Genomic DNA, 18440 nt, shown 5'->3' with positions numbered 1-18440 from the left:
TTGATTGGAGGCTAGTTCGTAATATAAATTGCGTTCGCCATCATACGATCAAACGCCTTGTAACTTCCCCAAACTGGAATATGACCTGCTGACCTCACAAGCAGCTGCTAACCACCGTTTGTTTATGTGATTTATCAACAGCTTCCGCGCAAACAGACTTGGTGCCATAACGTAATAAGGAGGTAGCTTCGAAGCTCGAGTTGATGTAACATGTCATCAAAATGGAATCGACAAACATCCCATAACTTCAAATTTGTAGCACAGGTGGACAGCACGATCGCTATAACAAGGACATTATTGAACCAAGCATGCTTCTCTCGCGGAAGCCTTTTTTTGGTATTCGAGGTATCTCACTTCTTCGCTCACATCTTTCACAGAGAAACGGCCTTCAGAATTTTTTTTGCGCCAAATGCCATAGTACTTGCCCTCGGAGCTACCAGCCATCTGCTCTTGGCAGTACCTTCAATAGATGCAAGCAAGCCAGTAAACACCATCCCAATGAGACCATGAACCTAGCCACCACTTTACTCCTTTGTCTTCTGGGTACCACGGAGAAGACCCGTTCTGCGGGCGGCGATAAGACCGGCCTTTTGACCCTGGGCGGCGTATCGGGAGATGGTAGAAGCCTTACCAATATGTTGATGGTTACCCTGTGTCGAGTGTTAGCGTTTCTGCGTTTTGTCAAGTCTATTCGGGGAATACATACACCACCGTGAGGATGGTCGACGGGGTTCATGGCAACACCACGAGTCTTGGGCCAGCTGTTACGCTTGACAGCGAACTTGTGCTTGGCACGAGAAGCCTCTGTAATGAGGGTCAGCAATCCATTCTTCCACACTATTCGATCTTCCAGGGGAAAAACATACTGAGGAGGGGCTTGTCAGTTCGGCCACCACCAGCGACGATACCGATCATTCCTCGGGATCCGGAGTGGACGACCTTCTTGGCGCCAGAGGGGAGCTTGATGCGGGTCTTGCCCTCATCAGGGTTGTGGCCGACAATGGTGATGTAGTTGCCGGAGGTTCGGCCCAGAGTACCACGGTCACCGATCTTCTCCTCGACGTTGGAGACGACGGTACCCTCAGGCATCTCACCGAGGGGGAGGACGTTGCCGACGGTCAGGGCAGCCTTCTTTCCGGCGTAGATGAACTGGCCGGTGTACATGCCTTCGTTGGCGATGAAGGTCTCGGTAACCTGCTTGAATCGGTAGGGGTGACGGAAGACGACCTTGGCGAGAGGGGCACCACGACCTGTAAATCAATCATGGTTAGTTGTCGTTCCTCCAATTGCGCACAATTTGTAGATTTCCGTCGAATCTTCGGGGAACTTGCCAGCATCGTGGACGATCTCGCGGACGACACCTCGAAGGTAGCCGTGGCGCTCGGCATAATCGAGGTTTCTAAACTTGGCAGGAGCCTTGTTCAGGCGCGTGTTGGCCGCTATCCTAGGCGTCAGTATTTCGATGTTTTCGATATCGGGGAAAGGCTCGTTCGGTACTGACTGAAGATGGATCCACGACCCTTACGCTGGTTGCGAATAACTCTACCCATCGTGAATAGGAGTTTCTGTTGAGCTGCAGGTTAGTAAAGACGATCGTGGGCGAAGAGGAAAGGGAGGGGGATATTTACCTGGCTTGGGCCGCTTGGTGTTTGTTCAGAGAGACGGGCCACACAATTTAATTTTTGCTGCGAAACACTCGAGGACGAACGAGAGACCACGTGATCCTTATTGACTCTAGGGCTCAAAAAATGGAAGGTGCGACCCATCCTGTAAAAGGGAAGGTGCATGCCACCCCCGGTCATCGGGTCAACCCCAGAAATTATCCGATCACTGGCTGGCTTTGAACATTGGCGTGACGCGCGCTTTAGCCAATACTAACCTTTTGCCTCCCTAACATCCATTCAAGCTAAGCTGAGGTCATCATGGAACCAACGATGAGCAACATTCCCACGACAGCACGTCTCGACGTATTGATGCCTTTAATCTATTGATATTTTATATGCTTTACTACACTCAATCATAATCGAATAATAATTCATATAACAACAATATGACGCTCCTGTCACCATTCCTGCCATTCATTTCATTAATCAGATATCGTCAATCTTACACACATCATGTTCTATGCAGATTTGCGCACGCGTAATGTTGCGTTAGGTTGCAATGAATTTGAGCGGGTCAAATTTATCTCCAGGTTTGGAGGAATGAGATTGACCAAGTGGTCGATCCGCGATGAGTGACATGGGGGCGTTCATGGCAGAATTTCTCAGGGGAGTCCTTCTGTGTTACAGCTTTGAGCTTCGCGACAACTCCCGCGATGTGTTTCTAGTGGGACACCAGCCCTTGGCCTAGATGACGGACACCATTTCGCATTTTGAGACAATCATTGGGTGTGGTGGGAAATTGCACTATTCAAGGTCGCATACAAGGCGGTGAAAAACATCACCTCTTCCCGTTTATGTTTGTACCAGAACAGAAAATATTCTTGCCATCCAAACTATGGCATGGAATATACGGCGGCCAAAAAGAGTTTCAAGATGCGACAAACTACGGACAGGGTTACTGGAGGGACCTTGCTTTAAGGGTTGGCGAGGAAGTTCGTTCAGGTTGTTTGTCGAACCTTGAACATCACTCACCAACTCATCGACATTGCAAAGATGAACGAAGCTGTTGAGGCATCTACAATTGTACAAGGTTCAGCATTTCTGCTGTTGAGTGATGAAAAACCTGGATGTATGGAAACGAGACGTGGATATGGCACAACCAAAAATGACACTGGCTGGGCTATTTGACGATAGGAGAAATGATATTTTTGGAGGGCTTGTCACGCAGCTTCATGCTCAAAGAACGTGAAGGCTAGAGCTGCCATGGGTGCTCGCGGAGGTTATAGCTCTGACGCAGGAAACGGCAACTCTATGCCTGGAAAACAACAAAGCCTTGACTTCGCTTTGTTTTGTGATTGTCGTTTGAGTGTCTGCCTGCCTGCCTACATAGTTAATTGAGACTTGCCCAGCCTATCAGGATTCACAAGCATAATCTGCGGCTCTTGAGCAAGGCTAGTGGGTGCTTGTTCCGTGTGAGAGCCCAAGTTACGTCGTTGCTCCTACTTCTCCCCCACTCATCTCCATTCATCTTAACCTCACATCAACAAACACCAACGAATCGAATCGCCTGCAAAATGTCGGCCGAAGACGATTCCTCCGATCTCTCCTCTTTGTCTTCACTGTCGCCCGCGCCTTCTGATATCGAGCTAGAGGAACCAGTTAAAAAGCCCGTTGCCAAGTCCAAAAAGGGTATTCAGAAATACTTCTCCAAGGTTAAAGAGCAACCGCCCAAGGACGCTTCGCCGCCGCCTCGAAAACGATCACCTTCACCACCCCACGAATATGTGTTGGCGGATAACCCTGACATTGCAGTGTGTAACCTGGATTTCCTATGATTTATCTACAAACGGTTGGCACGCGTGGCTACCTTTGCGACGCGCCTTCATCGCGTCTTGAACGTCATGGCTGCATGCTAACAACTATAGTTCATTGTAATGTTCAGAAGCCGCTTCAACGATGCATTCCCGAAATCACTTGCCCACTTCGGCCCCCAAGAAATCGAGCGCGACGTTGTCGAATCTATACCTGGTGATCGAGCCGAACATTTCCTCTGCGCGTTGCTGGGGTTACTATTGAATCGCAAACAAGATGTCAAGTGCGGCAGAACCTTGACAAGCAAAGTGCAATATGCTAACGAATATCCCGTCAGGCCTGGTCATTATGGTCGTGCTTTGGAAGATGCCATCAGCTCGCACAAGAACCAATGGGCGCCCGCCTGGAATGACAAAAGCCCATTGTCTGGCGGCGCAACTTTCACGTCAATGGACCCTACACAACGAGTGCGTAACGCCAATCCTGTTTCTGTACGCATTCAAAAATGCTAATGTTCCAATAGCTCACGCTTCTGCGATACCTCATCATGTGGACTCTTTCGTCGTCCGAAAGCGTCAAAGGTCTCATCAACCAATCATACAAGCAAAACCGACACGAAGACGACTTGAACCAGCCTCGATCAGTACAGCCATGGGGATCCGACGGTGATAAACGTCGTTATTTTCTTATCGAAGGGCAGGACGACACAGCTTTCCGCGTATATCGAGAAAGTAACCCTGCCGGGACGAATCGAACATGGTACAGCGTGGCTGGCACGATCGAGGAGCTTCGAGCTCTTGCAGAGAAACTCGAGGCCAAGGATGGCGGGCCAAAGGCTAAAAAGCTTGCTCAGAAGATGTATACTGCCATCCCGCGATTTGAAGCTGGCGAAGAGGTTAGTTTGTCACCACTCGGCTCTGACGATTGAGATAGTCATACTCGGGGTCGGTTTTTTTTTTTTTTTTTTTTTTTTCATCATGCTAACTTCATATATAGAAACGAAAGCGTCGTGATTATCGGCAGATGCGAAAGGAACAGTTCAAGCGGCCGGAGCCTGGATTTTCGCTTTATGAAGGTCGCACTAGGGGTAAAAAGATGAAGTACACATATTCTGACGATGAAGATGTCTTTACAACCGACTCGACCACTCGTCGATCCACTCGAAACACCGGAACTCACACTCCTGTCGAAACTGGTCCTCTTACTACCGCCAGTGGCCGGCAGATTAAGGCACCAACTCGCCTTAACCCTACGACCGGAAGCAGTGCCCCTGGTAGCGTGCAAGGAGACACATCCGAAGTGGAGAAAGAATCGTCTGTTGGTCCAACTGGACGACCTCGACGATCAGCGGCAGTGAATCACGGTACAAGCGGTTGGGCCGAGCCCAAGAAGACTTCTCGACGTAACGCCAGTGATGATTCTGACGAAGAGAGCGAGGCCGAATTTGGGGATGACGAAGAAGATGCCGACGAACACGTGCCTGAAGGATCAGAGGATGAGGATGAGCTTGATGAGGATGAAGTCATGGCGGATGATGACCTAGATGAGCAGAACCAAAGTTTGGTTGTGAAGCTCTCAGTCACACCACCCAAATTGCGCAACGTCCTCGAGCCTAACGCGCAAGCTGGGAATAAACTACCAACGCCAAGCTCTGATAAAGCGGCGGAAGAATCACGGCCTTTGGGAGAGACGGTTGTTGAAATGGAGGATGCGCCGGCAGCTACTCCTAGCAAAGAATCTCAGCCTACAGCCCAGCAGTCTCCCAGCCAAGACCCCGATTTTGCTGAATGCCAGAACTCGACACCAGGAACTATTCATGCGACATCTTTGGCTTTTAGAGGGAGCCCAGAAAAGACGCATGCGCAACCGGTGCCCCGACCGCTCGAGAAACAACAGTAAGAGCTGGTAGTATAACAGACTTTTCTTTTTTGTCGGAGTTTTGGAACCAAGGAATCACATGGCATAGAGTTATTCAAGCTAAAGGCTGGCATCATGGCGGGATAGAAGCGAGGCATCAAAAGAAACAAGGCATTGAGTCATTAAGAGCCACTAGGACTCGCATAGTTTATTTAGGCAGTGCTATCTAGGTACTATTACCCAGAGGAGAGGAATTGCCAGGAGTGGATATGATAATAAATAGAGCGAGCGACTGCAGCGAAGGCATACTCGTTTTTATACCAATCAAATTAAACTAAACAAAACTGTGTTTGCGGTTTGCTTAACTTTTCTCTGTATCCTGTTTGATGTTCTTGAAAGTGATGTGACAGGCACAAGTAACAGCCACACAGGGGCCTCGCTGGCTCACACCATGTATTTATTTATCATAGATATATTTTATGTAGGTTTGTCTGAAAGTCATTTCAGTAACCATGGTGCTATTGTGGGTTGTTTCAGCTCAGTATGGACCTCGATGTCTTGCATCTTCTAATTACTAGAGTTTTTATTTGCTGTTGTCAGGTCAAGCAATTAATACGTGACATGGATGTTGTATCCTATCCTATCTACCTATTCATCTCAAACACAATGTTTATCTTTTAAGCCCTCTTTCTATGCGTGGGTATATGCCCTGCTCAATCGTTAGCTGTCTCACATGAACCACGAAGATACTCTATGACTTACAGTTGTTGACTCCCCACCACCAGCGTCTCACTCGCGCACCTACTGTGTTGCCGTGTAGTTGGGCATTTCTGTTCCAGTGCTGCCAGCCGCAGAGGAACAAGTTGTATGCTAGACCTTGGGTCAAGGGCATCAAGATCTATCATGTCTATTAGAGAAGCCTGTATAACGAATGTGTTTGACTCATGTGTACCTGGTCCCTTGTCGTTATGAGTGCCACCTTCCACCATGTATCGGCCTTGGAGATGCTTCGTAGATAGCTCTGCTCGAAGCGTAGGTCTGGTAGAGGAGGGAGGTTGGAGTGTCGTGGAGCAGGTCGAAGAACACTGTATGGAATATCTTCTTCTTCGTCATCATCTTCATCGATACCGTCGTCTTGCTCAAGAGTCATAGGTTGTCTTTTATCAGCGGCTGTGCGCGGGTTGGTGTCGAGTTTGGCATCGGGATTGTGCTCGATGCTTGCAGCCTGGATGGTGGCTGCAAGTTCAGTTGGCCCTGATTCCATATTTGTGTGGGCGAGTTTATAAGAACCCGTTTGAGAAAAATAGTCGAGTTTTGGTAGAGCTCAATGATATCAAATTGCTGGTGGTTGATGATAATGATTGACGTCGCATGGCCAAGCTGCAGAAGGTTACTGCCAGGCGGTAGACTAGCGTGTGGAGGTGGTGGGGAAAGGCCTGATTGGCATGAACAGTTATGAGACGACATGAGAAACTGACTAAGTACGGATATAATAACGGATACAAACCATTAAATAACTTGCTATAAGTTGAAAGTGACAAGCAAAATCATTCGTCAACTGCAACTTGTATTGTTATTCCAATTCTGGCCCCCAAATATTGATTCAGGACGAACAGCCGTCGAGCCAATTGACGTAGAAATGACCGAACGTGCTCTCCGGATCAGCTGTGAAATGACATAGACCATTCTATTCAGTCGCAGTGGCTGCTTGTCAGCATTTGTCTCTGGCGTAAAACAAGGATACGGCCAACATGCCTCAAGAGATGATCGGCGACATTAGGTCCGCTAGATCTCCGTTGCGTCAACTCTATTCTCGACACGAATATTGTGCGAATTTCTGTTTGTTCCATTGATTGTACCATGCTATCAATATGAGCTTTTGCAACAGCGCCCAACGATGCAGCAATCCGGCCGAGAATGTGCAAGACCCTGATATGAATGGTATTGGGGTAAGAGCTTTATGACGTTTTAATTCTCAGTATACAAGCCAACATGGATATTGTAGGTCGTCTTGTCCTTTGTCATCACGGCGGCCATATCGGTGTTTGTAGCCATAATGGCTGTGGTGAAGCGTGGAATCCCCAAGCAACAATACATGCGCGTCGATGAGAAAGTCCTCTACTGGATTGGTGCTAGAAAACCAGCCAGCGATGCACCCAGCAATCTTGGATACCAGTCCCTTCTCCTCGCACTGAGCGATCAGATGTTGGCCGTTTGTTTGTGTTATCTCATCGCCACCTATGTTCAGGTCTGCAAGGTCTCGCTGTACTCTTTCCATATCGGCGCCCAGCTGGGGTATCTATCATCCTGTGTTCACCTGTGCACCCTTTTGGTTCTCAAGTCGTACTTCAGAAAACACCCCAAGCAGGCCATTTTAAGGGGTGCCCTAATGATGATCTTCATGGGACTTCTAGCTTCAACTCTTGCCCTTGACATCATTACGTTATCTGAGCCACGCGCAAGATTATTCGTTTGCGGACTGCATAATCCAACACGGAATCGCCTGGAGAGGTTGGTGCCCAGGTTATTTGGAATAGTTGTGCTATTGATGTTTATCTATTGGAACGCATTCCGGTCAATCAAATTGGACGCCTCGCTTAGTTACAGACCCGAGAACAGAGCGTTGACGAACATAGTACTGCGACGAATCTACTCCAGCCATCAAGGACAGGCAGATCTTCAGATCTACTTCGAACGTAGGGAGGACAAGGTTCAATGTGACAATCGGAAAAATGCCACAATGTTAGAGCAACAGGCCAAATCTTGGAAAGCCTTCAGCATCGTCATACCGCCAGTTATTGGGGAAATGTTTGGCTCAGTTCTGTCCGAACTCCTGATTGCCATCTGTTCGTTTTGTGTAGCTATATACTCGCTGGTCACTGGTCTCTTTTACCAAGGTGTTGACACTAAAGAACTCTTCACTGCAAGCTTTGGTCAAATCATGCCCATGCTCCTGCTAATAGTTATCGCCTTGACTGCTATCGAGGTTGGCAGTAAGTTCTGTACATGAAACTGCTCGACTAACTGCTAACTATGTGGTAGCTATTAAGAACTTTCGGGGAATAGAGATCGAAACCGAGATAAATAAACAACTTGCTTCAATACATGTTCCTCCAGTACTTGAGGGTGTTGCATCGTCGAGCCGAGCCTTGTCCCAGGGGACACAGAGGAATTTGACAAGCATTGCAGAAGGGAGTCCGCCGAAGACTTACGGAAACTCGATCATGCCTATGGCTTCAGCATCGTATAGTCAGCCGGACCTCTCAGGCAATGCCGGATTCGGCTCAAGGGTCGATTCAATGACCAGATGGATGACCCCTCGAAGGACAAATACACTCGATATTGAAGAAGGCAAAACTGTAAGTTTCCCCCTTCCCGCCCAGCCTCGATCACAGGGTAACATGGCTGACTTTCTCTAGTACCTTTTCCCTTCCCAAGAGCCAACGGCCGATATTCTTGATATAGCTCTCAGGAGTGCTAAAGTAGCGACGTATACTGCCATCTGCTTTATACTTTTCTTCGTTGCCGGGTTTATTGTGCTGGTCTTTTTCTTCTACGAGTTTGCTGTGCCAGTTGCGGCGGGTTTAGTGTTCATTGGATTTATCCTTGATCTCTTTTGGTCAATACGAGGAGTCAGCAAGGTGAAATGAGAGCGAATTGAGAAAGAAACACGAATGTGAACAAGAGGCATGGATGCATAGTGTTTTCGATGGTGTTAGTCATAAACTTAACCTATAAGGTCTTACAACTTGTGGCATTATCTTCTCAGAACCAGGTTGTTGTTATAAAGTGCTTCATATCACGCCTTTAGTAATTCACTAGCCCTGGGCTTTCTGAGATAACAAAAGATTGAGTTTATATCCTCACAGTAAGCCATTCTTCGTCTTGGAAAGGTGAGTAATTAAGTTGCAGCTTAGGTATTCTCTCGTGAACAACTATCTCTCAACTGCGTACTCAATTTAGGCTGAACGTAAGAAACCATACTACAGTGTTAGCAACAGACTGTACGGATATATAGAGTGACAGATACACACCACCACCACTTGACATTAATACAAACAGGCAAAAAGAGAATATCAAAATTAGAATTTAAACCAAAGAGTCTTTCGACACTGCCTTACCCAGTTAACTAGGTAAGGCAGTGTCTTAAGTACAGCGCCTGGTCTTTCCGGCCATCTTAACACTTAAAATGCATGTGTCAAAAGATACTTAGAGTTTCTGTATCATTTGGATAACTACAATAAAAAGAAGGGGACTTTAAAAAAAAACTAAAAAGTAGTGCAAAAACAAAAGATATTGCAGAAATAAAAAATGTTATAAAAACAAAAGGTATTGCAAATATAGGGATTCGAACCCTAGCATCTTTCGATACTGCGAAACCCAGGTAACTAGGTAAGATTAAGTCTTGAATGCAGCGCCTTAGACCACTCGGCCATATTTGCAACTGAGGTGTGTGTGCCTTAGGGTTATTATTTTTTGCACTGAGTGTGCTATATATATTAACTGGTAAAAAATAAAAATAAAATAAAAAGGAACGCTTATAAGATAATATAAGAAACTGACTAAATATAGGTATAATAGTTTAAGGCGCTATATTTAAGATTTAATCTTATTTAGTTACTTAAGTTTTATAGTATTAAAAGATATTAGGGTTTAAATTTATATATTTATATTACTTTTTATTTTATTAAGCCTTTTTCTTCTTATTATAATTAGTTAAATAAGCCTTAAGTAATTAACTTATCTCTTCTATAAACTTATTACCTGTAAGAGTATCATGGAGAGATTAAGTCGCGACCAATCAGCGAGCGGTCGCCGGAAGATCTTCGGGTAATTTACCTTAAGAGAAGTCAGACCGAGGGATCTAGGGTTAGATTCCTCAAGTTGAAGTCTCGCGACGGAGTTCAATATACAATCAGATCTATCTATCATCTAACCACCCTAACTTGACCCTATCCACTTACAATTGAAGAGGAAGAGTATATTAATTTAGCTGCTAATTAAGGTTATAAGGTAAGTTATTCTAGTAAGGATAATAACTAATAGCTTATTAGTATCTGATTTTTACTTTTAGCGTTTAGTTCTTCTTTATAATGGTTGCTCTTAATTCACTATGGATGCTTGGTTCTTAAGAGGGGGTTTTGTTTCGCTTGCCGGTTTTCCCCCCTTATTGAAACCTAGTATTCTAGTATAGCTTAGTTTAGCCATTGAACAATTTTGCCTTATCCTATTAGATAAATGGTGTCTCTCCTATTACATCTTAAATGCAGCGCCTTAGACTACTTGGTCATCTTGACAACTGTGGTGCGTGCTGTAGAGTTATTATTTTTTACACCAAGTCTCCTATACATATCGGCTAGTAAGAAATAAAGGGTAAGTAAGAATAAAAAGTAATGCGAAGGATGGGACTCGAACCCATGCATCTTTCGATACTGCGAAACCCAGGTAACTAGGTAAGATTAAATCTTGAATGCAGCGCCTTAGACCACTCGGCCACCCTCGCGGAATGTTTCCTTGTGAAAACTTTCGCAAATGGGAAACTATGCAACTCTCACACGAAAGCTCCTGCTGGAAATCAGGATATCAAGAAAGGCAAGTCTCGCTGAGAACCTGTAAGTAATTGACTTAATTCTACTCTGTACGTGGCTTGTCATAACGCTACCTAAGATTGATAATCCGCTACTTGTCACCTGACAGTGCTGTGGCGTTACTTGTATAGCAGCTCATGTCAGGCGTCAACCACAGGTCCGGCAGGAGGACCCACTGAGAGCCAAATTCACGGGCAAACTAAGTCCCTAAGTATTAGCATGCTCTTAGGCTATATACCCACTAAATCTGGCCTAATATTTTTATCAATCACTATAACACTGCCTGTTCTTTTGTGATCTACCTTGTAGGTGCCTGAAAGTTCGGTAACCTGGGTTCCTGAGGAACTTCCCGTGCAGTGACTGCTCGGCTACCCTACCTGCCGCCGTAATGGACCAGACCCAGCTAGGTCATCGCTCGTTGTGTGAAAAAAATCTGGCACTAACATCCAACTTTTGGGATCTTCAGGCTCCAGAGTCCCGACTTAATAGTTCAACGACTCCCAAGTTTGCGAGGAGAACCCCTTTGCAAAGAAAAACAAACATTCCCAAGGTTTGAGTCAAGTCCCAAACGCCAAAATGAGTGACGCTCAGGCGAACGAGGCCGAGAAGAACGTAAGTCGAGTCCAGTGCCCCTCTTCTTTATTTCTTGTGTGGTGTTTGCCCCGCGATACAGAAATTAAAGACTCTGTCATGGAGTAATAAACAATGGCGACAATTGCTGATAATGTCTACAATAGATTGAGATCTGGAAGGTCAAGAAGCTCATCAAGCGTCTTGAAGCCGCCAGAGGAAATGGAACCTCAATGATTTCCCTCATTATCCGTAAGCCGCTCAACCCCTTCGCCTCCGTCTCGGAACGACGCACTAACTTGCGTGTCCTTTAGCTCCCAAGGACCAAGTCTCTCGAGCTGCCAAGATGTTGGCTGAAGAATACGTACGATCTCTTCACTCCAACGAAACGTCGCTGCAGCGGCACTAACAATGTTCTAGGGTACCGCCTCCAACATCAAGTCTCGAGTCAACCGACAGTCCGTCCTGTCCGCCATTACCTCGACCCAGCAGCGTCTTAAGCTGTACAACAAGGTCCCCCCGAACGGCCTGGTCGTCTACTGTGGTGAAATCTTGACCCAGGAAGGAAAGGAGCGAAAGGTCAACATCGATTTCGAGCCCTTCAAGCCCATCAACACCTCCCTTTACCTGTGCGACAACAAGTTCCACACTGAGGCCTTGGCTGAGCTGCTCGAGTCCGACCAAAAGTTCGGTTTCATCATCATGGATGGTAACGGTGCCCTGTTCGGAACCCTGAGCGGAAACACCCGTGAAGTTGTCCACAAGTTCTCTGTCGATCTTCCCAAGAAGCACGGTCGTGGTGGTCAGTCCGCTCTCCGTTTCGCCCGTCTGCGAGAGGAAAAGCGTCACAACTACGTCCGAAAGGTTGCTGAGTTGGCTGTCCAGAACTTCATCACTGCCGACAAGGTTAACGTTGCTGGTCTCATCCTTGCTGGTTCTGCCGATTTCAAGAGCGACCTGAACGCCTCCGACCTGTTTGATAACCGTCTTGCGACAAAGGTCATCAAGGTTGTTGATGTTTCTTACGGTGGTGAGAACGGTTTCAACCAGGCTATTGAGCTGTCTTCCGAGACCCTTGGCAACGTCAAGTTCATCCAGGAGAAGAAGCTCATTGGAAAGTACTTTGAGGAAATTAGCCAGGATACCGGCAAGGTCTGCTACAGTATCGAGGATACCCTCAAGGCCCTTGAGCTGGGTGCTGTCGAGACTCTTATCGTCTTTGAGAACCTTGAGATCACCCGCTGGGTTCTCAAGGACAACAACGGTAGCGAGATCATCCTCCACACCACCAAGCAGCAGGAGCAGAGCAACCGAGACAAGTTCCTCGACAAGGAGACCGGCCAGGAGATGGAGATTGTTTCCCAGGAGTCTTTCCTGGAATGGATTGCTGAGCACTACAAGGACTTTGGTACCACTCTTGAGTTCGTCTCTGATCGATCCACCGAGGGCAACCAGTTCGTCAAGGGCTTCGGTGGTATCGGTGGTCTTCTCCGATACAAGGTCAACTTTGAGCAGCTTGCTGACGTGAGCGACGACGACGAGTACTACGACGGTGAGTTGACAACATTATGACTGAAACAAACCTCTTGAGTCTAACAGAAAACCAGATTGACCAGCAGATCCCCTCGTGACCAGCGAGGGATCGACTCAAGTTCATCTGTCCACGTACAACAGCAGTGCCATGCGCCCTGAGGCGCAGAGGTCGACCGATGCCGCGCCGATGTCAATCGCCCAACAGTGTTTGGTGGAGAGGGACAGTCTCTCGCCTCTCCATTCTTCCCACCAGGCATCGCGACCCAGTCCGCTTCGCACAATGATGACGGCTTGAGTTATGATCGACGGGAATAGAGGTACATAGAACCCTCCAATTCCTGCACCTCAAGAAACCAGAATGTCAGGTCTAACGGCTGGTAGGCCCAACCATTAAAATTGAAGGATAGCAGCGGCACGGTGACTAGAGGATCGTGAAGGCCAACATGGGCAAATCAATGCCCGGCCTGAAGATTCGTCAGTATTTGAGGAGTCGGTGTGGGATGGCTGCAAGGCTTCTTGTATAGTAGTCATGAGCAGGCACGACATGTCGAGTCAACAAAATACAAGTCGCTTGTATGGCCACTTGAAATGTAAAACGTGATGTGACCAGTTCTACTTAGGTGTTCTCTTGTGTAGCCGCAACCATTGACATTTCGCTTAGTAAAAGAACATGTTCAGGGGAACAAACATATCTCATGAAATTGAGGCTAGCTAGATTGTCTTTCGTACCGGGACCGCGTATTCTATACAGACCCGTTTCCGGTGTCTCTGACCTTATTAGCAGGCGCCGTGTGGGGGGTTCAAAGATGGGCGCAGCATGACATGGGTGCGCTACGTCAACGCAACCTCCAGGTCCCTGGCCTGGACTGCTCGTACCGAGTGCAATGGCCTATCAACGGCCACCTCCATCTCGTCAACATCATTCCAACTCATCGTCTCACCGTCATATAATTCTCCTTTTTCTGCGCCATAAAAGACTGCAGCTCAGTGTCAACTGAAGCTGTTGTCCGGCGCTCCAACATAATTATTTCTTATAATGCCCGAATCACAGCCTGACTCCCCGCCAGCAGTGGCCAACCAGGCTGGCCGCGCTATCCCCGTCGGCCTCAATGAAGCAGCACTCGACTCCCCTACCTTTCGAGTAACCGCTGCCAACTTTAGCGATCAAGTCGATGCTATCGAAAAATGGCTGAACGGATACGCCCAGTCCACCTCGAAGCTCCTACACGATATCCTCGCCCTTGAGGAGACCATCAACACATTCCTCGTAAAGACGATGCCCTCGGTGTCTGACGGCGTTGTCGACAATGATTATACGTTTCTGGCCTTGAAGAGGGTGGGTGATGGCTGGCGCGAGTACTGGATACAGATGATAAGCACAATGAAGAAGATAGATGGGACAGTAGTCGACCCTATCCGGCAGTTTATTGTTGGCGATCTCAGGAACTTCAAGGAGTGCAGGAGGGCTATGGACCAGGCGCAACGAACCTTTGACTCGACACTCGCTCGATACGTCAGCCAGTCCAAGACAAAAGAGCCTTCAGCCTTGCGCGAGGATGCCTTTGCCGTTTTCGAGACACGAAAAGCGTACATCAAGGCATCGATGGACTACTGTCAGCTGGCACCTCAGCTGCGCTTTAGCATGGACAAGCTGTTGGTTAAGATTTGCAGCGAACGATGGGCCCAGCTGAGACGCACTAGAGAAGCTGCTGGCGACACCAGCCGTTGGAACCAGGAGATGGAGCGCATCCAGGGTTGGTCAAATGAGATGGGAGCGTCTGAGATGGTATTTAGACGGGAATTGCAATCTGCCCGAAGAGAAATTGGAGAGAACGCCCTCGCGGGATTTAAGCCATCCCGTGAGCTTGAGGATTACAGCACTTCAACCGTCCCCTTTCTCGGTAGTCGCGGTCCTATCACCGTTCGTCTTGAGGAGGGTGCTACTGTTGTGTCCGAGAAGCAAGGGTGGCTGTTCCTCCGAGTGCTTCAAGGGAAACCGGCAAGACACACATGGATCAGGAGGTGGTACTATTGCCGCGACGGCATCTTTGGCTGGTTAATACCTGGGCCTCTGGGAGTTCTGCAAGGCGATGAAATCGGCGTTCTGCTCTGTAACGCAAAGCCAGCCGTTGCCGAAGACAGACGCTTCTGCTTTGAGGTCAAAACAAAAAGCCAGACCATCCTACTTCAAGCTGAAACGCAAGGTGAGCTTACGGAGTGGTTGGAGGTGTTTGAGGTCACGAAGAAGCGCGCTTTCGAGACCACTATGAACAGAAACAACGCTTCTTTGCCTGGATCCATTGATCCTGCATTTTCGATCTCTCCTCCAAGCATTCCCGAGTTCTCAGCCAAGTCCCTGGATGCACAAATTGGTATTTACGACGAGTCAACTCCCAATATTGATCGCACGAACACACTGCCTGTACCTGGACCAGAAGGCAATCTCAGCACACGACAGAGCTTTGATGTTAATGGCAGCCTTTCTCGTCGTACTATAACTTCTTTAAGTAGAGATCTTGCCAGAGAAGAGGGTGAAAGCGGTCGTGAGCATGCTGCCAGAATCATCCAGAAGCTCGACCTACACCGCAAAGCTACCTTTGGCAATCAAGGTCCTGACGGAGTGCAGGGAGGATCGGCCTCTACCACCGGACTGGCAAGCATGATGGCTACTAGCCATACACTCCCACCGGGATTTCCTGGTCCGATCGCAAGTACATCGAATTTCAGACAGACACCCAGCATGCTACCGTCGGTTGACACCCAGGCTGGCAATTTGGCCCCGGCGACTCTAGCCAAGCCTCCCTCCATGACTGGACTTAGTCGCATCGCCGTTCTGACAGCGGGAGATCGCCAGCCTGTGGGTAACAATAGGAAGCTTCCCGCGTCCGTGGTCGCGAACTATTGGGGAAGTAGTCTCTGGGGTGCCATGAACGCACCAGCCCAACCTGTGCTCCCTCGACTTGACGAAGATGACCCTATAGGTGTCGTCGTGCCTGGAAGCACAGTCGGCCAAAGCTTGCAACGAAAGGATACGGGCGAATACTTCCCTAGGAACTATCCTTCCGAGTTGCGAGCACAGCACGCTCAATTTAGGCTGTTGTTCCCAGATGCACCTTTGGAGGAGAAGCTGGTACTTGTCTTCCGAGCTGCATGGACTGGATCTCCTGAGCGAGGTCCAGGCAAACCAGATATGGCTGGCGATGGCCGTATATATGTCACACCCGACAACATGTACTTTTATGGACAACAGATTGGACTTGTCACTGCCTATAGTATCAGCCTTGATATTATTAGTGAAGTGACGGCAGCCCCAGGAAGGGACTGTGACTTCATTTTCTTACACCTCAATGAGAACGCAAACGAGACAGGTTATACCAGAATTACTATCAAGGTTTTCTTGGATGACCTGGGTCTCCTCCACACTCGTCTTAATCTCTTGATTGATGATATTCAGGCGGAGGAACCCATGGATGTCGAGGCTATTATCACCACATTGATTAATCTCGAAAAGGAGGAGTATGATCGACCAAGTCCAAGTGTTGAAAGCTGGGAAGAGGTATCGGCAAATACACCAATGGATGATGGAACGTCAACTGGTCGCCCGGTTGCTCGTCGTATGGAGTTCAGTCCTCCGTCACGACCTTCAAGATCGCACCCGCGACATAATCACAAACTACACCTACCAGTTCGTCCTGTCATTTATGAGCCAGAAGGCATGAAGGAGATGGCCGCTGAGAGACACTTCGAAATCAGTGCCAAGTCATGTTTCCACGTTTTATTCGGTGACAAGAGTTTTGTGTTTCCGAAGCTGTACTTCGAGCGACGAGCCCAGCAGATCGCGCAAGGACCGTGGGTGCTGGTAGATCAGGGCAGAATGAGGCGTGACTTCCAGTTCAAGGTTGACTACAAAGATGTTCTGGGTCGGTCAAAGACAGCCGACGTCAACGACTATCAAATTATTGATGTCTTCAGTGACCACGTTACGTATGTGGTGACACACGTCAAGACGGCCTGGCATCTACCTCACTCAAGCTGGTTCAAGGTCGTGACAAAGGTTGTCATCACCCATGTAGCCAAATCCAAGTGTAAGCTGGCTATATACATCAAGACAGATTGGTCAAAGAACCCAGCCTTATCCAAGAACCTGATTGACCGCCAGGCAATCCACGACGCTGCTAGTGATGCCGAGGAGCTGGCTGAAGTTGCCACAGATCAGGTTCGAAAGCTCGGAACGCGAAGCCGGACAAACAGAGCGATCCAGGTCTATGGTCAGATTGGGCAGCAGACTGAGGTGGTAGTCTTCTCACCAGCTGCAACAGACTCAGCAAAGAAGCAGGCGATCAAGCCCCGGACTCTCACGACCATGGTTTTTGAAACCATTCGATCTTTTGGAGAAAGTGCAGTCTCATCAGTCATCATGTGGGCTATTGCAGTCCTGCGCAATGTTTTCAACTTGATCACTGCCCAATGGATCATTCTGGCGCTGCTTGGATTCAGCACACTCACTAATCTACTACTTACTTCAAGTGAGACGTCAGTTTGGTGGAAAGAGAGGAGAGCGGTAGGGTTCATGCGCGATGTTGGTATTCGGCCCAATACCATGATGAGCAAGGCTATCTACTTTGCTGATTTGCATGAGGCGTCGGGTAACAACCAAGCTCTATCCTTTCCCGATAACAGCACATGTTTTTCGACGTTCAAGGACCTGCTGGACACGACAGACATGGATACACCATGGGAAGATGCTGGGGCCAGCTTAGCTTCGCCTACGAGCCGTGCTACAGCGCGCCGACTTCGACGAACAAGGCAACGCTTGGGGACGTATCGACATGATTTACTGGTTGCTATGAGAGTAGTCAACAGCATCGAGCGAGAGATGCTTCAATCGGAGTGGGAGAATTGGCTCTTTGATGAAAAGCTCCTCTGTGAAGACCTGGATGCTATGCTCGATCAACAAGACGGGACAAAGGGACGAAAGAAAGGATCCGAAAATGGCAAGGGGTTTAAGGGGTCGCAGAAGGTGACGGAGCCTATACCAGTTCAGAGACGGCAAGTCCTTGAGGAATGGCGGGATAGTTACTGCGGAAGCTGTAAGCAGGACTACCAAGTTGTGATGAAGGGGCGAAAGCTGTCTGTTTTGTAATCACACCGTATATGAGTAGCAGAGTAACATTATTTAGCAGCTGTACACACAGATATTTGAGAGGCGAATAGAACTCTCCCTCCCACCTTTACATAGACAGCAAATTTCATCTGTCATGAATTCCTGTAGTATGGGTATGCTTACTTTGTGCTATCTAGAGTGTTCTAGAAGTTGCTTACTCATTGTAAGTACATGCAATGCAGTGTGAATATGCATAATTCATCCCGTCTCTCTCTTTTTTTCGCGTCTGCTACCAGGAGGAGATGATCCGGGGGGGCGTCTGGGGAGCCTCCAGTTAGTCTATATCCGAGAATTCCGAATGTAGCAACAGCG

The 18440-nt window shown here is 48.0% G+C and overlaps 6 protein-coding genes and 2 non-coding genes across 8 annotated transcripts; 4 read left to right on the top strand and 4 right to left on the bottom strand.

Annotated features, from left to right (window-relative positions):
• Positions 1 to 179: 179 nt before the first annotated feature.
• Positions 180 to 1668, bottom strand: FGSG_06931 (60S ribosomal protein L2). Its single transcript, XM_011328297.1, has 6 exons — positions 1629 to 1668; positions 1502 to 1565; positions 1332 to 1439; positions 867 to 1250; positions 707 to 804; positions 180 to 650 (listed from the first exon to the last, which is right to left on the bottom strand). Exons 2-6 carry the CDS (start codon positions 1548 to 1550, stop codon positions 525 to 527), a joined length of 765 nt encoding a protein of 254 aa, XP_011326599.1. The 5' UTR covers positions 1551 to 1565; positions 1629 to 1668; the 3' UTR covers positions 180 to 524.
• Positions 1669 to 3178: 1510 nt separating this feature from the next.
• Positions 3179 to 5315, top strand: FGSG_06930 (uncharacterized protein; the record flags this gene model as incomplete). The annotated part of the gene is made up of 4 exons (XM_011328296.1): positions 3179 to 3415; positions 3530 to 3907; positions 3940 to 4311; positions 4413 to 5315. The coding sequence occupies 4 exons, from the start codon at positions 3179 to 3181 to the stop codon at positions 5313 to 5315; spliced, it is 1890 nt and encodes a 629-aa protein (XP_011326598.1).
• Positions 5316 to 5950: 635 nt separating this feature from the next.
• On the bottom strand, positions 5951 to 6537 carry FGSG_06929 (uncharacterized protein; the record flags this gene model as incomplete). The annotated part of the gene is made up of 3 exons (XM_011328295.1): positions 5951 to 5982; positions 6036 to 6171; positions 6226 to 6537. 3 exons carry the CDS (start codon positions 6535 to 6537, stop codon positions 5951 to 5953), a joined length of 480 nt encoding a protein of 159 aa, XP_011326597.1.
• Positions 6538 to 7329: 792 nt separating this feature from the next.
• On the top strand, positions 7330 to 8923 carry FGSG_06928 (uncharacterized protein; the record flags this gene model as incomplete). The annotated part of the gene is made up of 3 exons (XM_011328294.1): positions 7330 to 8266; positions 8316 to 8632; positions 8693 to 8923. The coding sequence occupies 3 exons, from the start codon at positions 7330 to 7332 to the stop codon at positions 8921 to 8923; spliced, it is 1485 nt and encodes a 494-aa protein (XP_011326596.1).
• A 683-nt stretch (positions 8924 to 9606) lies between these two features.
• Positions 9607 to 9715, bottom strand: FGSG_20664. Its single transcript has one exon. It is a non-coding gene; the product is annotated as a tRNA-Leu (tRNA).
• Positions 9716 to 10667: 952 nt separating this feature from the next.
• Positions 10668 to 10776, bottom strand: FGSG_20663. Its single transcript has one exon. It is a non-coding gene; the product is annotated as a tRNA-Leu (tRNA).
• A 544-nt stretch (positions 10777 to 11320) lies between these two features.
• FGSG_06927 (eukaryotic peptide chain release factor subunit 1) lies at positions 11321 to 13544 on the top strand. The gene is made up of 6 exons (XM_011328293.1): positions 11321 to 11473; positions 11599 to 11683; positions 11746 to 11795; positions 11852 to 12983; positions 13039 to 13281; positions 13346 to 13544. Exons 1-5 carry the CDS (start codon positions 11438 to 11440, stop codon positions 13041 to 13043), a joined length of 1308 nt encoding a protein of 435 aa, XP_011326595.1. The 5' UTR covers positions 11321 to 11437; the 3' UTR covers positions 13044 to 13281; positions 13346 to 13544.
• A 456-nt stretch (positions 13545 to 14000) lies between these two features.
• FGSG_13018 (uncharacterized protein) lies at positions 14001 to 18139 on the top strand (the record flags this gene model as incomplete). Its single annotated transcript, XM_011328292.1, has 1 exon — positions 14001 to 18139. The coding sequence occupies one exon, from the start codon at positions 14001 to 14003 to the stop codon at positions 18105 to 18107; it is 4107 nt and encodes a 1368-aa protein (XP_011326594.1). The 3' UTR covers positions 18108 to 18139.
• Positions 18140 to 18440: the final 301 nt, after the last annotated feature.

The sequence above is a fragment of the Fusarium graminearum genome, chromosome 4, assembly GCF_000240135.3.
Source record: "Fusarium graminearum PH-1 chromosome 4, whole genome shotgun sequence".
NCBI lineage: Eukaryota > Fungi > Ascomycota > Sordariomycetes > Hypocreales > Nectriaceae > Fusarium > Fusarium graminearum.
Note: the sequence above shows the minus strand (reverse complement) of the source record. Positions and strands in the feature narration are given on the sequence as shown.